A 14,820-nucleotide genomic window follows, 5' to 3' on the forward strand; every position below is an offset into this window, starting at 1 on the left:
ACACTATTCAATACGGGAACCACAAATGTGTGGCTACTGACTGAGCACTGGAGATATGACTAACATGACTAAGAAACTGGACTTTTAGTTTCTTTTAGTTTTAATTTAAATTTAAATGTATCTGATACTCACATGTGACAAGTGGTTATCATATTGGACAATGCAACTCTAGAGAGAAAAAGGAAAATCATTCAGCAGATATAATTGCTACATTCTGGGTTCCTTTCTTTTTAAATGCTAGTGGTATAAGCTCACATCACTAAGGTGTGACCAGTTCACATATGGTGTCATTGTTATTATTAGTCAGCACTGCCTAATTTGGGAAACATTTTTTTTTTTAAATGGTGCTTTCATCAGGAGAGTAACACCTTACCTCAGGAATACAACCAAAGTATCTAATTCTGGAGACTTAAAACTGGGAAATGTTACTCACAGTGCTTTTTATTCAGAGGCAGGCACTTTGCCATTGCAAAGGAAGCCAGAAGCTAACACTTTCAGAGGCATCTGCTCGACTTGTTTTTCCACATAAGTTGCCAAACTTGTTTTTATTAGGCAGGAAACGAAGCAACTTTTCAGGGAGAGAGCCTGGCCTCTGCATCTCCTCAGTGGGTCCATCAACCCTTCTACCTTCTGAGGTGCTGTGCAGTCGCTTACTCATGTTCAGCTCTTTGCAACCCCATGGCTGTAGCCCACCATACACCTCTGTCCATGGTGATTCTCCAGGCAGGAATACTGGAGTGGGTTGCCATGCTCTCCTCCATCTACCTTCTGGTGGGCCTAGGTAAACTATGAACTATTCAACCGAAGAGCAGGATGGACTGAACATTTCTCTCTCACAATGCGGTTTCCTTAAGATTTCAAACCCAAAGGTATATTTTTATTCAGGGTACCTGTTTTGATTCTCCAAATAACTTACATGCCTTTAAAATAAGGAAACTTATTTATTGTGCACAATTATATATACGTAGACTTCTCACAAAGAGTCAGACATGACTGAGCGACTGAACTGAACTGAGACTTCTCTGATGGCTCAGACAGTAAAGAATCCACCTGCAATGCAGGAGACCTGGGTTCCATCCCTTGGTGGGGAAGATCCCCAATATTCTTGCCTGAAAAATCCGGTTGACAGAGAAACCTGTTGGGCTACAGTCCATGGGGTTGCAAACAGTTGGACACGACTGAGTGACTAACACACAACAGAGGATTCTACAATGAATAAATGTACTGAGTTGAATTTGATGAATTCTTCCTGATAAGCATTTGTGACCTACTTTGGGGCTTCCCTTCCCTTGTGGGAAGAATCCCCTACAATGCGGGAGACCTGGGTTCGATCCCTGGGTTGGAAAGATCCCCTGGAGAAGGGAAAGGCTACCCACTCCAGTACTCTGGCCTGGAGAATTCCAAGGACTTCTATAGTCCATGGGGTCGCAAAGAGTCGGACACGACCGGGCGACTTTCACTTAAAAAAAAAAAAGCCTCAGAAATGAAAGAGGAGTTTTAATCTCTATTGGAGTTGTTGGGAATGTGCCAAAGAGATAACTTGGAGTATATTTTCCCAAAAGTCTTGTTTTATTATTTAACACGAACCTCTCACAATCTCCGAATTCAGGGTATCAGTTGTTGAGCCGAGAAACGTGGGGTACAGTCCTGGGTGTATATGTGTGTGTGTTGGCTGGCCGGTCTGGTCTCTAGGCGCAGGACAAAAAGAAACTTTGGAGCTTCCCCGGTTCTTTCTTTTGGAAGAGAATTGGGAAGAAGCCTCTGCAAACCTCTCCAAAAAAGTGTTCGTACAAGATGCGCACGCGACCTTGGGGGCAGAAAGAAAGTGAAAGTGTCAGTCGCTCTGTAGCGTCTAGCTCTTTGCGACCCCATGGACCCTCCAGGCTCCTTTGTCCATGCGGTTCTCCAGGCAAGAATACTGGGGTGGGTTGCCATTCTCTTCTCCAGGGGAATCTTCCCGACCCAGGGATTCGAACCTCTGTCTTCCGCACTGCAGGCAGATTCTTTCCCCGCGGACAATGAGACCACCCCGAACGCACTGCTTCACGCGAACTTGCAGCGCTTCCCCGGCGCGCGCCCGGAGCCGGACCTGCTGCCCCCAGTGCGCGCCGCGGAGCGAACCATCGGGTCCGCCGGAGGGGGGTTGGGCGTGGGGGCCGCGGGACGCTCTGGCCTCGGGGTTTCCCTGCTGCCGCCCCCCTCTTCCGTCCTCGGCCGAGAGTCCCTCACTGCGCTCCGCGGGGTTTCCGGGGGCACGGCGCCGGCAAGCCCTCCCCCCCGGCCGTGCAGGGTTGGTAGCGGCCCATTTGAGAGTTTCCGCGGCCAGGCGGCGGGCGCAGAGGCGCGGCGTTGGGTAGGGGGCGGGCCGTTGCCGCCGCCGCCGCCGCCGCCGCCTTGGAGGGAGGGACAAAGGGGTGGGTCCCCGCGGACTTGCACCGGGCTAAAACCCGGCTGCGGGGCGGGGGACTGACCTGCAGCCTGGACAAGGAGGAAGAGCGGGGCCCAGGACAGGCGCGCCCACGCGGGACCCGCGCCCGAAGATGCCGGTGCGAGGAGATCGCGGGTTTCCACCTCGGCGGGAAATGTCAGGTTGGCTCCCTGTAAGTTCCCTCTTGCGTTCCGCTTGGTTGGGAGAAGGGTCGCGAGGAGAGAGCCTGGGAGCGCGTGGTGGGCTTCCCGGAGGCGCCATGGGTGACTGGGACTCTCCCATGCGGAGGTGGGGTTGAGGGCAGCGGGTAGGTTTCACCGGACGGGGGTGGTGGCTCGTGGCCTCCGAGGCTCCTGGATCCTTCTCTCTGTTCTCCAGAGTCACTTGGATTTCAGGTTAAGTCGCGAGTAGGGAGAAACTGTCTTGAACTCTGTCTTGGATCCCTGCTACTTCGGGGGCGTCTCGCTGCGCCTGCTGTGCCGCCTGCCCTGTGCCTGCGTTTTCCTTCTCTGTTGGTTGATGCAAAATTACAGGCGTGTGTGCGTGAGACACACTGACAACTCTTTGGACAAGAATCCTCATTTTCCCTTTTAATCGGTTACATCTGCAGAAGTAAAAGTTGTTCGCTGTAGGAAATGGAGCTGGGGTTTGGGAGGACGCCAAGAGAAGAGAGTGATGGATGCTTTGTCCTCTGGTATTATCTTACCTGTCACCAGTTCCTTTTCTGTCTTCATTTGTGAAGTCTCTGCTTTACACAGTAGTTTATTTTAAATTATAAATAATCAGGGTTTTGACTACAGGGTTTTAACATTCTTGAAATGTGGATGAACTTGGGAGTGAATACTCCAGGGCTTAGTAATGGAAAGGAATACAGCCTCCCACCTCTGTTTTAGCTTCAGTTCTTAGGCAGTGCTGCCGCCTTGGCAGCTGTCTAGCCTGAATAATGGTTGTGTTATTTCCCAGTGGAAACTGCCCTCATAGAAACTGCCCTCATCCCGTCATAGAAACTGCCCTCCCTTCCTCAGTTGGGGGAATCCCAGCAGAGAAGGCAGGAGGCCCTGTCCTCAGATCTTTAGGTGGTCTGGGCCAGCTGTGCTGACACTCTGGGAGAACAGGTCCACTTGTGTCTGGATTATTCCTGGGCGAGACAGTCTGCACACAGACCTTGGAATCAGACTGTTTTCTTTTTAAGTGAGGAGTTAGTGGTCATGATGGCATTTGTAGCAGAGTGCCATGTGATATCCTGCCTTAGAGAATGAAATTTGGTTATTTGATAAATTTTCATGACTGGCTTCACTTCAGTGTGAGGATGCCTCTGTCACCCTGTCTTGTTGGGGAAGAATGCCAATCTTTACGACTCTGATGTATTCCAGTTAGAGAGATGAACAGGATGCTGTCGTTTTCCCTCTTTGGGGAGGTGAAAGCAGGGGGGGGTGCCTTACTAAGGTGGTGGTGGTGGTGGTGTCTTTTGGGGTTTTTCTAGCACTTTTTCTGAGCTGCTGTCAGAGATTTTCCCTGCCCCGATTCGCTGCTGCAGCTTTTTCAGGACCATGCAGCTAATAACGTAATGAGCACCTACTTGTGCCGGTCCATTGTGAAGAGGTGAGTGCATGACATAAGCAAGACTCAATTTCTGTCTTTTAAGAGTCTGCTATGCGAGCTGAAAATTTTAGGTGTATTTTTAGATTGTGTAGACTCTCTCTGCTGGGATACCTGTGGCTGAAGGAGGGAGTGTGAAATACAGATGTTCACTCTGCAGTACAGAAATGCAACAAAGTGTGGGATTGTCCTGTGCACACTCCCTTCAGGGATTCTTTTGGGGAGGAAAGTTTGCCATTTGAACAGATTCCTCACAGCGTAAGTCAGTCTGGAAGATGGGGCTAATAACACACCTCACAGGGTTGAGTGAGGACTGAATGAAATGTGCCAGGTGCCTGACTAGTGGGTGCTAAATAAACAGTAGCTTGTACAGTCGTTCCTGGGTATCATGGGAAGGGGGAGAATGGTTCTGGGACCTCCGTAGGATACCAAAATCCAAAGATGCTCGAAGTCCTTAATATAAAATGGCATACATAGTATTTTCCTGTAACCTCAAGGCATCCTCCTGTACACTTTAAATCATCTCTAGGTTAAGATTCCCTAGAGGAGGGGCATGGCAACCCCCTCCAGTATTTTTGCCTGGAGAACCCCATGGACAGAGGAGCCTAGCAGCTATGTTCCATAGGGTTGCAAAGGGTCCATAGGGCTACAAATAGTCCCACAAGACTGAAGTGACTGAGCATGCAAGCACAGGCTACTTACAATACTATATACAATGTAAATATTATGTAAATGATGTGTAAATAGTTCTTGGTGTGTCAAATTCAAATTTTGCTTTCTGGAACTTTCTGGGATTTCTCCCCTGCCCCCATACATTTTTGATCTGTGATTGGTGAATCCTCAGGATATGGAGGGCTGACTGTAATATGAACCAAAACAGGTGCTGAAAACTCTTAAGTGCAGGATCCTGGACCTGCAAGGCAAGGACCTAGAAGCAAGTGGGACCTAGAAGCACAAATAGGAGATGCCAGGTAGGTATCAAGGCAGTTGCTGGGGGAAAGAACAAGAGATGCTCACACTCTTGAAAGACCTTGAATGCCAGTAAGAGAACTTTAAGAAAAAGCCACAGAAATACCTAATGCTTTAATGACTTGACTCTTCCTGCAAAGGAGTGAGCCAGTTTCCTAGTAAACACTCTACCCCACACCCCCTACATAGGGAATATTACTATTTGGGGGGGCACTCATATGCTTAAGATCCTAAATTTTTTAGCATCACTTGCTGGGGAGTTCCATTTGCAAGGATTTCTGCCTCCATTTGTTAGACTTTTAGTCTAATTCTTTGTATATTGACAAAAGGTCACAGCCAGACATTTCTCTTTCGTGGGAGAAGTGCCTGGGAATTTGAGGGAGATGCTAAAATCCCTAGTGACTTTAGCAAGTTTTTCTTTTCTGAAGAAGTTCTTAGGAGACAGATAAGTCCTTGAAACTAGGCGGGGCCACTTGAGTCTTGTGTGCTGTCATATGTCATGCAGATTTGGTGCGAGAGTAGCTTGACGTTTGGGAAGGGCGGGTGGGGTGAAGAGTTAGGAAGGGTTAGTAATCATGCTGAAACTCTCCACATGCCTCTACCAAAAATATGAGCCATCAGGGAATTCCTTGCCTAATCCCTAAAACAAATCCCATTGAGGAGCTGTGGCTGTAGATTAGCTTATCTAGATTGAGGGCTGATACCCTATAAAATGCCTTGTTGATCAGACTTGAGGTGGTAATCACAGGGCAACAAGTGCTGGGCTGGAATGGCCTTGGACCAGCCAGCCTTGGGGTTGAGAAGAATTTTCATTGAAAATTAAGTGGACATAGTAGAATGATTGTCTAAGATGTTTTACTGAGTTCATTTCTTCATCCTAAATCCAAGGGTCAGGGTCAGAAACATAGACTCAGGGGTCAGATTCAACACCTGTTGTGTAGGTTAAAAACTTGTTTTACATGGCCCTTTTAAAAAAAATATACATGTATTTTATTTTTTGGCTGCACTGGATCTTCATTGCTGAGCATGGGCCTTCTCTAGTTGCAGTGAACGGGGGCGATGCTCTCATGGTGGTGCAGGCATCTCTCATTGTTGGTGGCTTCTCTTACTGAGAAGCACAGGCTGTCGGTGCACAGGCTTCAGTAGTTGCAGCACGTGGGCTCAGTAGTTGGGGCTCATAGAGTTTGGTTTAGTTGCTCCACAGTATGTGGGATCTTCCCAGACCAGGGATCTAACCCCTGTCCCCTGCAATGACAGGTGGATTCTTAACCACTGGACCACCAGGGAAGTCCTGTACGGGCTTTTTTGAAAGTTCAGAAAGAAATGTTCCCTAAAGCAATTTAGAACCTACTTTATCCCCACAGGAACTTTTATGATTACCTTTATGAGTAGAAGCTCCTTTAGCTAGCAAATTTATGAGGGTCTGAGTTGGTATCTCCATTAAAAATTTTGCAAAAGTCATATAACAGCAATGGAAAAAACTTATCAGGCACTCAGTCCCACTATCTGCTATTGGCAATAGCTAGTTCCAGGTTTAAAGGCTACCTAGGAAAGGAGCCAAATAAATCTGTACTATGCCCATGTCACCGTATGAGGAAGAGAGTTCTGAGGTGGAAAGTACCAGCATCCACTTTTGCAGCTTCATTAGGAAATGCCCTTCCTAGAACTTGGTCTCTGACTGCTAGAGCCCAGGCAGGCCTGCATGAGTCTTCCCCTAATGGTGACTGTTTCATACTGGCTTTTTAAGGGAACTAGAGTCTCTTTCATCCAAAGCTGTATCAGCCTCAATAATGTGTGTGCTCAAAAGGGAGATGCAGGACTGTCATTGGAAAACCATCTATTAAGTTTGTTACGCATTTTCTCTTGTCTTTTTTGCTATCTCCTGAACAGTGTTTTTCCCCCAAGTGGGTTGTACAGACAGACTGTACAGGGAGGGACATTGCCCATTCTTCAGTTACCGTGCATTCCTCTTGTATAAATAAAAAACGTAAAGCCAGTCTGTAAACTCATTAGGATGAGCGGAGTGAGAATAAGATAAAAAATTGTGAAGAGAGCCCTTGAAATCTGAGATTTGGAAAATACTCTTAAATTGTGAGTGTGACATTTAGGTATGGAGAGCTAGGTATACCTCAACCACACCTTCAGGATAGTCACCACAGCATGGCTCAGAAAAGACAGGAAAGTTGAGCTTGATGGGCTTTATGTCTTAATGTGTGTATCGTGCCATTGTCTACCCAGACAGTGTATTTGTGAAGCTATTTAACGTCTTCCGTAAGTCTCATTCCTTTCTCTGCTTCCCATGAGCCATTCTGCAATTTTAAGGTCTGTTGGTGTGACGTTTGCAGTAAGATAGTGTACTCCAGTGTTCTTGCCTGGAGAATCCCAGGGATGGGGGAGCGTGGTGGGCTGCTATCTCTGAGGTCACACAGAGTCAGACACGACTGAAGCGACTTAGCAGCAGCAGCAGCGTGAAAAGAGGGGAAGAGCTTTGGCACTCCTGGAGGACATACCTCTGTTACCAAATGCGTCTTAGTCACCATTCATAAGTGCTTAAGAGTAGAGAGACCCAAGCAGCCTCCCATGCAATGCATCTAACTCATTAAAAATGAAGCTCATAAAAGTGAAGTTGCTCAGTCGTGTCCGACTCTTTGCAGCCCCATGGACTGTAGCCTACCAGGCTTGAGGAGCCTCTCAGTCCATGGAATTTTCCAGGCAAGAGCACTGGAGTGGGCTGCCATTTCCTTCTCCAGGGGATCTTCCCAACCCAGGGATCGAACCCGGGTCTCCCGCACTGCAGGCAGACGCTTTACCATCTGAGCCACCAGGGAAGCCTATGGTCTGTAAATTATGCTTTAACAAGGATTGTCATAGGAATTGCAAGTCTTGAGATAGGGAAAAAACACGCTGCTATGACCTGGAGAAAAGAGCAATTGAGGTTCTTCGTGGTCGGTGAATAAAACCACGGCAGAAAACACTTTGTTTCAGTCACCAGAATCCCTCATTCTGTGGGTATGCACAGTTTTCATGAGAAAACCTAGGGCTTCAATTAGTAACTTGTTCTTCAGTCATTTAAAGTCAGTCCAGATATTTGTTTAGTGCCTCTGCCAGATGGTTAAAGTTAAATCAGGTCTTTAATCTTAAAAACAATGCAGCTTCTCTGTCACTTACACATCATGGTGTGTTGCAAACCATAGCAGTATAAATTTTGATGATAATGAGTGTTTGTTTTAGCTTTCAGGCTAAATATTTTGCATGATTAGATTATAGATTATAGTTTCTACTTACATTTCTGTTCCCCCATCATTTTGTGTGTGTGTGTGGGGAGGGTGGGGGAGAGTTTGGGGGTATTGATAATAGTGGTAAAAGACTATTGATAGATCTTTTGAAAATAAAATATTTGTTGGGTATTACAGGAAGCTCTTCTGACCCCAGGATTTCAAATTATACTATTAATCATGGCAAAAACCTCATGTCACATCCTTGAGTACAAATGTTTACTGAATTTTACCCATATGCATATGTAAACATGGATTTCAGAGTTAATCAATACAGTAATTATTATTTGTGTCATAGACTTTACTCAGCCATATGAAATATATACATTATGTTCACAAGAGAAAAATGATGTCGTCTTTGGAAACTTTAATTGTAGTATGCGTCATCTGACACCCTATATAAACACAGGACTAAATATATAGTTATGTTTTTATAGTTAGTGAGAAGTCAGAGGCATTTAGAAGGAACATATGTAATACACTGTGGAAGAAAATTATTGGGATAGTCTTGCTGGTCATTAAAGAGTTGGACACGACTGAGCGACTTTCACTAACAGTTATTGGGCTGTAATTAATAGGTAATGATTAGAATCCAGTTGTATGTTTTGTTTTGTTGGCCACAAGGCATACAGGATCTTAGTTCCCCTACCAGGGATCGAACCTGGGTCCCTTGCAGTGAAAGTACAGTGTCCTAACCAGTGGACCACCAGGAGAGTCCCAGAATCCAGTTGTATCTTTGCCATTGTATATGTTAGAAAAAGCTTTGTTAGAGATGAGAGAATACTGCAGATACTCTAGGTTTTGTCACTTGAAGGTGAACTGGGGAAATAATGCATTCTAGTCATCAGTAGGATTTAGTGAACTTCTCTTCTAGGACTTGTAGCTTCGGGAACCTTTGTTGTTCTTCTGATAAAATAATGTTCCATATATGGCTGTTTGTTTCCATTCAGTGAGAGACATTTTTTATAAAGGAAGTGTTCTGAATCCTAGGTTTCTGAATCCTAGGTGGGGTTTCTTCTCTGCCTTCTTTTGCAGCAGGCATCTGAGAGGTTGCTTGTGCTGGGCTCAGCAATGGGTAGGAGGGGTGATGTACCTATCAGAGGCTACCAGCCCATTCTCCATCCTTGGACGACTCTCTCCAAATATATCTAGCAAAGCAGAATGAAGTTCTTTGAAGAAATCAGTATTAGCCAAACTAGCCATTTCTGCTTTCGAAAAGAATAGTTCAGAAGAAACTTCCTGGTGAGCTCATTTTTAGTTGCTCCCTTATCCTTCTTCCCTCAGGCTGAATCAGTTAACCTCCTGGCCTGTGATTGGGTAGTGTGCACACGCCAGTGTTTATGTGAGCCCTTATCACGTCTGCCTTATGCCAGTCATTTCCTGTCAGCTGTGAGCCCCTCCCTGGTCTGCGTCATCTTGGTCACCCCATACACTGACAGGTCACCAAGCATATTCCCTAAAGTATCGACCACATTTTACTGACTTGATTTGGGGAAGCCTTATTGCATGAAGTAGTAAGAATGAAAGACTCTTTGAGAACTTAGAAAAGTAGATTCCTAGATTCCTGACATTGATAGCGTGAGTGGATGATAGTTTGTCCATAAGAAAAAAAATAATGTAGAATTTTTATTAATATACAGATTGTTTCTTCGTTGGTATATAAGCTGTACTAAGAATTAGCTTGGTGACTTTAGCTAAGGCATGTAATTCTATTAATAATTCTCAGTTACCTTATGGGGATAACTATACTTGATCATCTCTGAAGTCTCTTACTGTGCTTAAGATTCTCAGTATCCAGTGTAAAGCCTAGAGAACATTCTAAATTTCTGTTGGTTCTTGTCACCTTGAAGTGCTTTCATACTCAGACAAATTGTGTGTGTTTTCTTTCTCTTTGTTTTCTCTTTGAAGAAGAGATTCAACGAAGTCTCTCTGCACAGCAGTTTTTTAAGAGTGGCTGTCTTGTTTAGCTCATGAAGTGATGGAAAGATCTATTATTCAGTTGCAGCTTAAATAATGTACTAGCTCAGTGGGTACTGAATTCCCTTCCTCACTCTGCAGCCCCAAGTCAGCAGCTGCAACCATCTCACAGAGCTTCTTGAGAGTTCTTTTTCCTTCTTCCTTTTCCCCTTCACCCTTCCCAGTGAAAACTGCATCCTGGGAGCCTCCAGTATCCCCTCTCTTCCCCCATGGAATCCTCTCCCAGGAACCACATTGCCTATAGCATGGGCGCAGAAGGTAAGGCAGGCCTGTCACTAGGATCCCTTTCTGATTTGTTCTTCACCAGTGCACTGGAGACAGCCTCCTGGTGACTGTTTCAAGGCCTCTTTCGCTGTTACTGACTGACATGAAGTCACTCTCTGGCAGCCACATTTAATGGATACCTCAGGCACACGGGATTTTTTTCTGCCTAACTTCAGGGAGAGCACTTCGCCTGCCGTGGTTGGGTCTGTTTAGTGTCTGGGTGAGTTTTAAGAGGGGAGAGAGATTTGTAGCATCTCAGACATCCATTGAAATTTTCCAGAAATGCAACTGGAAGCATTTGTGCTTTTCCTTCTGGTGTTATTGTGAAGAATCTAAAAACAGGCAAGTGGCAAGAAAATACGTTGAAATCAAGAGGTAGTTCACTTTGAATATCGGTGTTTTTTCAGATTTTAATCAGAGGCCGAGAAGGAAATGGCAACCTACTCCAGTATTCTTGCCTAGAGAATCTTGTGGACAGAGGAGCCTGGTGGGCTGCTGTCCATGGGGTCGCACAGAGTCGGACACGACTGAAGCGACTTAGCATGCATCCATGCATTGGAGAAGGAAATGGCAACCCACTCCAGTGTTCTTGCCTGGAGAATCTCAGGGACGGAGGAGCCTGATGGGCTGCCGTCTCTGGGGTCACACAGAGTCAGACACGACTGAAGCGACTTAGCAGCAGCAGTAAAAGAAGCGATACTCGATCGGCTTGTAGCGCTTAAGTATATTTGCAGATGTCTTTTCTCAAGAGTTGGGGAGAGACAGGAAAGGTAGACTGAATTTACCAAAGAAGTGCGGTGAAAAATATTTGCCTGAAATTGAGGAAAATTTTCCTGTGGGAACAGTGGTCTCCTGAGTGTGTCCTCAGAAGCTTACTTACTCACAGTGAAGTTTTTTCTTATTATTATTTTCATGTATTTTAAAAAGTCGAAGTATAGCATATATAGTAAAACACAGAAGTGGGGAGCGTGATACTTTTTTTTTTAATTGTAGTAAAACACAGTAAGACCCACCATTTTAACCATTCTGAGTGTAAATTCAGTGGCATCTGCTTGTGCTGCCACCGTCACTATCCAGTTGCAGAGCTGGCTGAACTTTTACATGAATGTATGCATTGTGTGATTACCACCTGGATCAAAAAATAGAACTTTCCATCACTCTAGAAGGTTCTTCTCTCGCCACTTTTTCGACTGTTACCACCCCACTGACAAGGGAACCTCTCTTCTGACATCTCTTACCATCGTATAGCTTTGCTTCACTTTGATAGGATCTGTATAAATGAAATCAGCATTTGGTATCTGGTTTCTTTCCTCAGCATAATCTTTGTGTGGTTATGTGATTCGGTAGTATTTCTTTTGCTCAATAATATATACGTCACTTATATGAATTTCCCAGTTTGTTTATTCACTCTTTTGTTGATGGATATTTGAGTTGTTGTCAGGTTTTTGTTTTGTTTCTATTATGGGTAAAGCTGCTGTGAAAGTCACCTAATACTTTGTTCTGTTGGCTTATGCACCCATTTCTCTTGTGTAAATTCCTAGGAGTAGAATCGCTGGGTCATGGGCTGGAGACATGCTTAACTTCCATTCTGTGACTGTTGAAATCAGGCATACCTGGGTGTGAGATCTTTTTGTCCTGAAACTTGCATGGCCTTAGGCAGTTTACTTTGCTCAGCTGTGGAATGGGCATTGTATACCTCTGGGTCAGGGCTCAGTGAAGGAGACAGACATTATTCTAGATGTTTCAAGGAGAAAGGGATTTAATGGAGGGAATTAGATGCCTACAGAACAAAAAGCTGGAGGGATGAAAACCAAGGGCCCATCTCTAGGTCTCTGATTTGCCTCCTAGAAGGTTAGAAAGCTGCCAGGACCTCTGATTTTATCAGCCTCTGTAGCCAAGAGGAGGCTGAAACGATAGGGAGCTTGGAGGCAGCTGCAAAACTCAGGTCTGGGAAGTCAGTTTCTGCCTATGACTGCTGCTACAGGAAAAGAAAAAGGAAAACTAATGGCATCTGTTTCCCTTCATCCTTTAGATCTTAAGTAGATATTTGTACCTCATTGGTACCCTTTGGGCAAAGATATTGGGCCCTCTAGTCTCTGGAACTAGGGGAAGCTGAGTACCAGCAAGCAAGAAATGGCATAGATGCCTCCTAGGATTGCAATGGCAATTTCATTGCAGTGGTTATAATTTCCTTGTATTATCACTATTACTGAAGAACATGATGCCACAGTAGTCACAGGACTGCTTTCTGTAATCTGTGTTCAGAATCAGTACTTTAATTAGACTTTATAATCACCTGCTGGGGTGTGGATACCACTGTTAAGTCCTCCCAAAGTATTGTCTCTGAAGGGCCTTTGTTTCTCAACTGCTCTGTGATGGTTGATACTTTTCAGTATGAGTAAGCTTGAGAAGTTTTCATTTGCAGGCCCATAAATTAATACAGGCTGCGAAGTGACTTGGTTCTAAGAGCCGCTTTTTGATGTATAACTTTGTGAAACTTAATGAATATTCCTTTTTTTAAAACAATTTATGTATTTATTTTTGGCTGTGCTGGATCTTGGTTGCTGCCCGTGGGCTTTCTCTAGTTGTGGTGTGCAGGCTCAGTAGTTGTGGCACGTGGGCTTAGTTGCCCATGTGGAGTCTTGTTGGACCAGGGGTCAAACCTGTGTCCTGTACATTGGCAGGTGGATTCTTAACCAACCGCTGAACCACCAGGGAAGTCCAAGTATTTTCTTTTTGAAGTTGTTTTGATTTATTAGTTTTTTTTTTAATGTTTAAAGAATTTTATTGAAATACAGTTGATTTACAATGTTGTGTTCATTTCAGGTGTACAGCAAAGCAACTCTTATACATGTAGATAAATATATAGAGACATTTTAAAATATTTTCTTCCATTAAAGGTTATTACAAGGTACTGTAATATCCCTATGCTATATAGTAGGCCCTTATTGGATATCTATTTTCTATGTAGCAGTATGATTTAATCCCAAACTCCTAACTTGTCCCTCCCCCTGACTTGTTAGTTTTTAATAAAGTAAAAGGTGATATGCAAATCTGGTTTATAGATTGATGGGCTTCCTTGGTGGCTCAGATGATAAAGAATCTGTCTGCAGTGTAGGAGACCCGGGTTCGATCCCTGGTTTGGGAAGATCCCCTGAAGAGACTGCCCCCTTTTCCTCCCTCTGTCTTTAACTTCTTCTATCTTTTGACAAGTTAAGTGAAAAGATCCAATCTTGGTCCTGTTTTGTGCCTCACGCCCAATGCTGACAGCACGTGCTAGTCTACTAAAACATTTGGCAATAGTGTCTGTCCCACTTCCTATTTGCAAAACATGAGCTGTAAGGTGTTGCTCTTGAGACATTTAAAAATCTTGACTCGGTTTTTGCAAAACCCTCCCTATATAATGATGCCCCATGTGGAAAGAGCTGCTGCTGCTGCTGCTGCTGCTGCTGCTAAATTGTGTCAGTCGTGCCCGACTCTGTGTGACCCCACAGACGGCAGCCCACCAGGCTCCTCTGTCCCTGGGATTCTCCAGGCAAGAACACTGGAGTGGGTTGCCATTTCCTTCTCCAATGCATGGAAGTGAAAAGGGAAAGTGAAGTCACTCAGTCATGTCCGACTCTTACCAACTCCATGGACTGCAGCCTACCAGGCTCCTCCATCCATGGGAGTTGCCAGGCAAGAGTACTGGAGTGTGGTGCCATCGCCTTCTCTGGGAAAGAACTGAGTTTTTCTTAATTTAGAATGTCTGTGAATCTTCTCTCTCATTAAAAGAATTTTGCCTATGACCCTGACTAATTAGGGACGTTACTACTGTTGCTTTCAGGCGATTATCTAGAAACAGACTAGCCAAATGATTTATTGATTCATATTTTATTAGGCTTAGATCTATAGTACTGCTTGAGAAATTTGAAGTGGTAAGGAAAGCAAATGTTCTAAGTGCCAAGATAAGCATGAGCAGTAACTTCACTTCAGCCGCTGGTTTAGCAGAGTGATCTGGCTCTGTGCAAAAGCTCACTTAAATTTGAATGTGCTAGAAATATACTGACAGAATCTCCTGTTTTATCTCTTTTTTCGCCTGACTTAGCCAGTCAACCAGGGCTAACAGTGGATGTCCGAACAGTTTACAGTGGCTAATACAATGCACAAAAGCTTTCTTTGTTTCGAAAGTGGAAAATAGAGCTGAAGGGGGCTTCTTAAGGGCACTGACCTAATTTCACTCCTACGACAAAAATGATTGGTTTTAAATATATATGTATTTCTGATCCAGGTGTCTATATTTCAGCTAGTAGTGTTACAGCCTGAGGA

The 14,820-nt window shown here is 44.7% G+C and overlaps 1 protein-coding gene across 3 annotated transcripts in view; it reads left to right on the forward strand.

Annotated features, from left to right (window-relative positions):
- Window positions 1–14,820, forward strand: part of TJP2 (tight junction protein 2) — a 96,522-nt gene that overhangs the window by 16,125 nt on the left and 65,577 nt on the right. The window contains exon 1 of one of the 3 annotated variants that reach the window (XM_018052052.1): window positions 2,404–2,600. The exons of 1 other annotated variant lie outside the window; for it this stretch is intronic. In XM_018052052.1, the coding sequence (XP_017907541.1) occupies window positions 2,541–2,600 (60 nt within the window). In that variant the 5' untranslated portion in view covers window positions 2,404–2,540. Of the gene's footprint in view, window positions 1–2,403; window positions 2,601–14,820 lie in introns of those variants that run through there. One more of the 3 variants, XM_018052050.1, reaches the window with a different exon arrangement.

Source organism: Capra hircus, chromosome 8, assembly GCF_001704415.2.
Source record: "Capra hircus breed San Clemente chromosome 8, ASM170441v1, whole genome shotgun sequence".
Taxonomy (NCBI): domain Eukaryota; kingdom Metazoa; phylum Chordata; class Mammalia; order Artiodactyla; family Bovidae; genus Capra; species Capra hircus.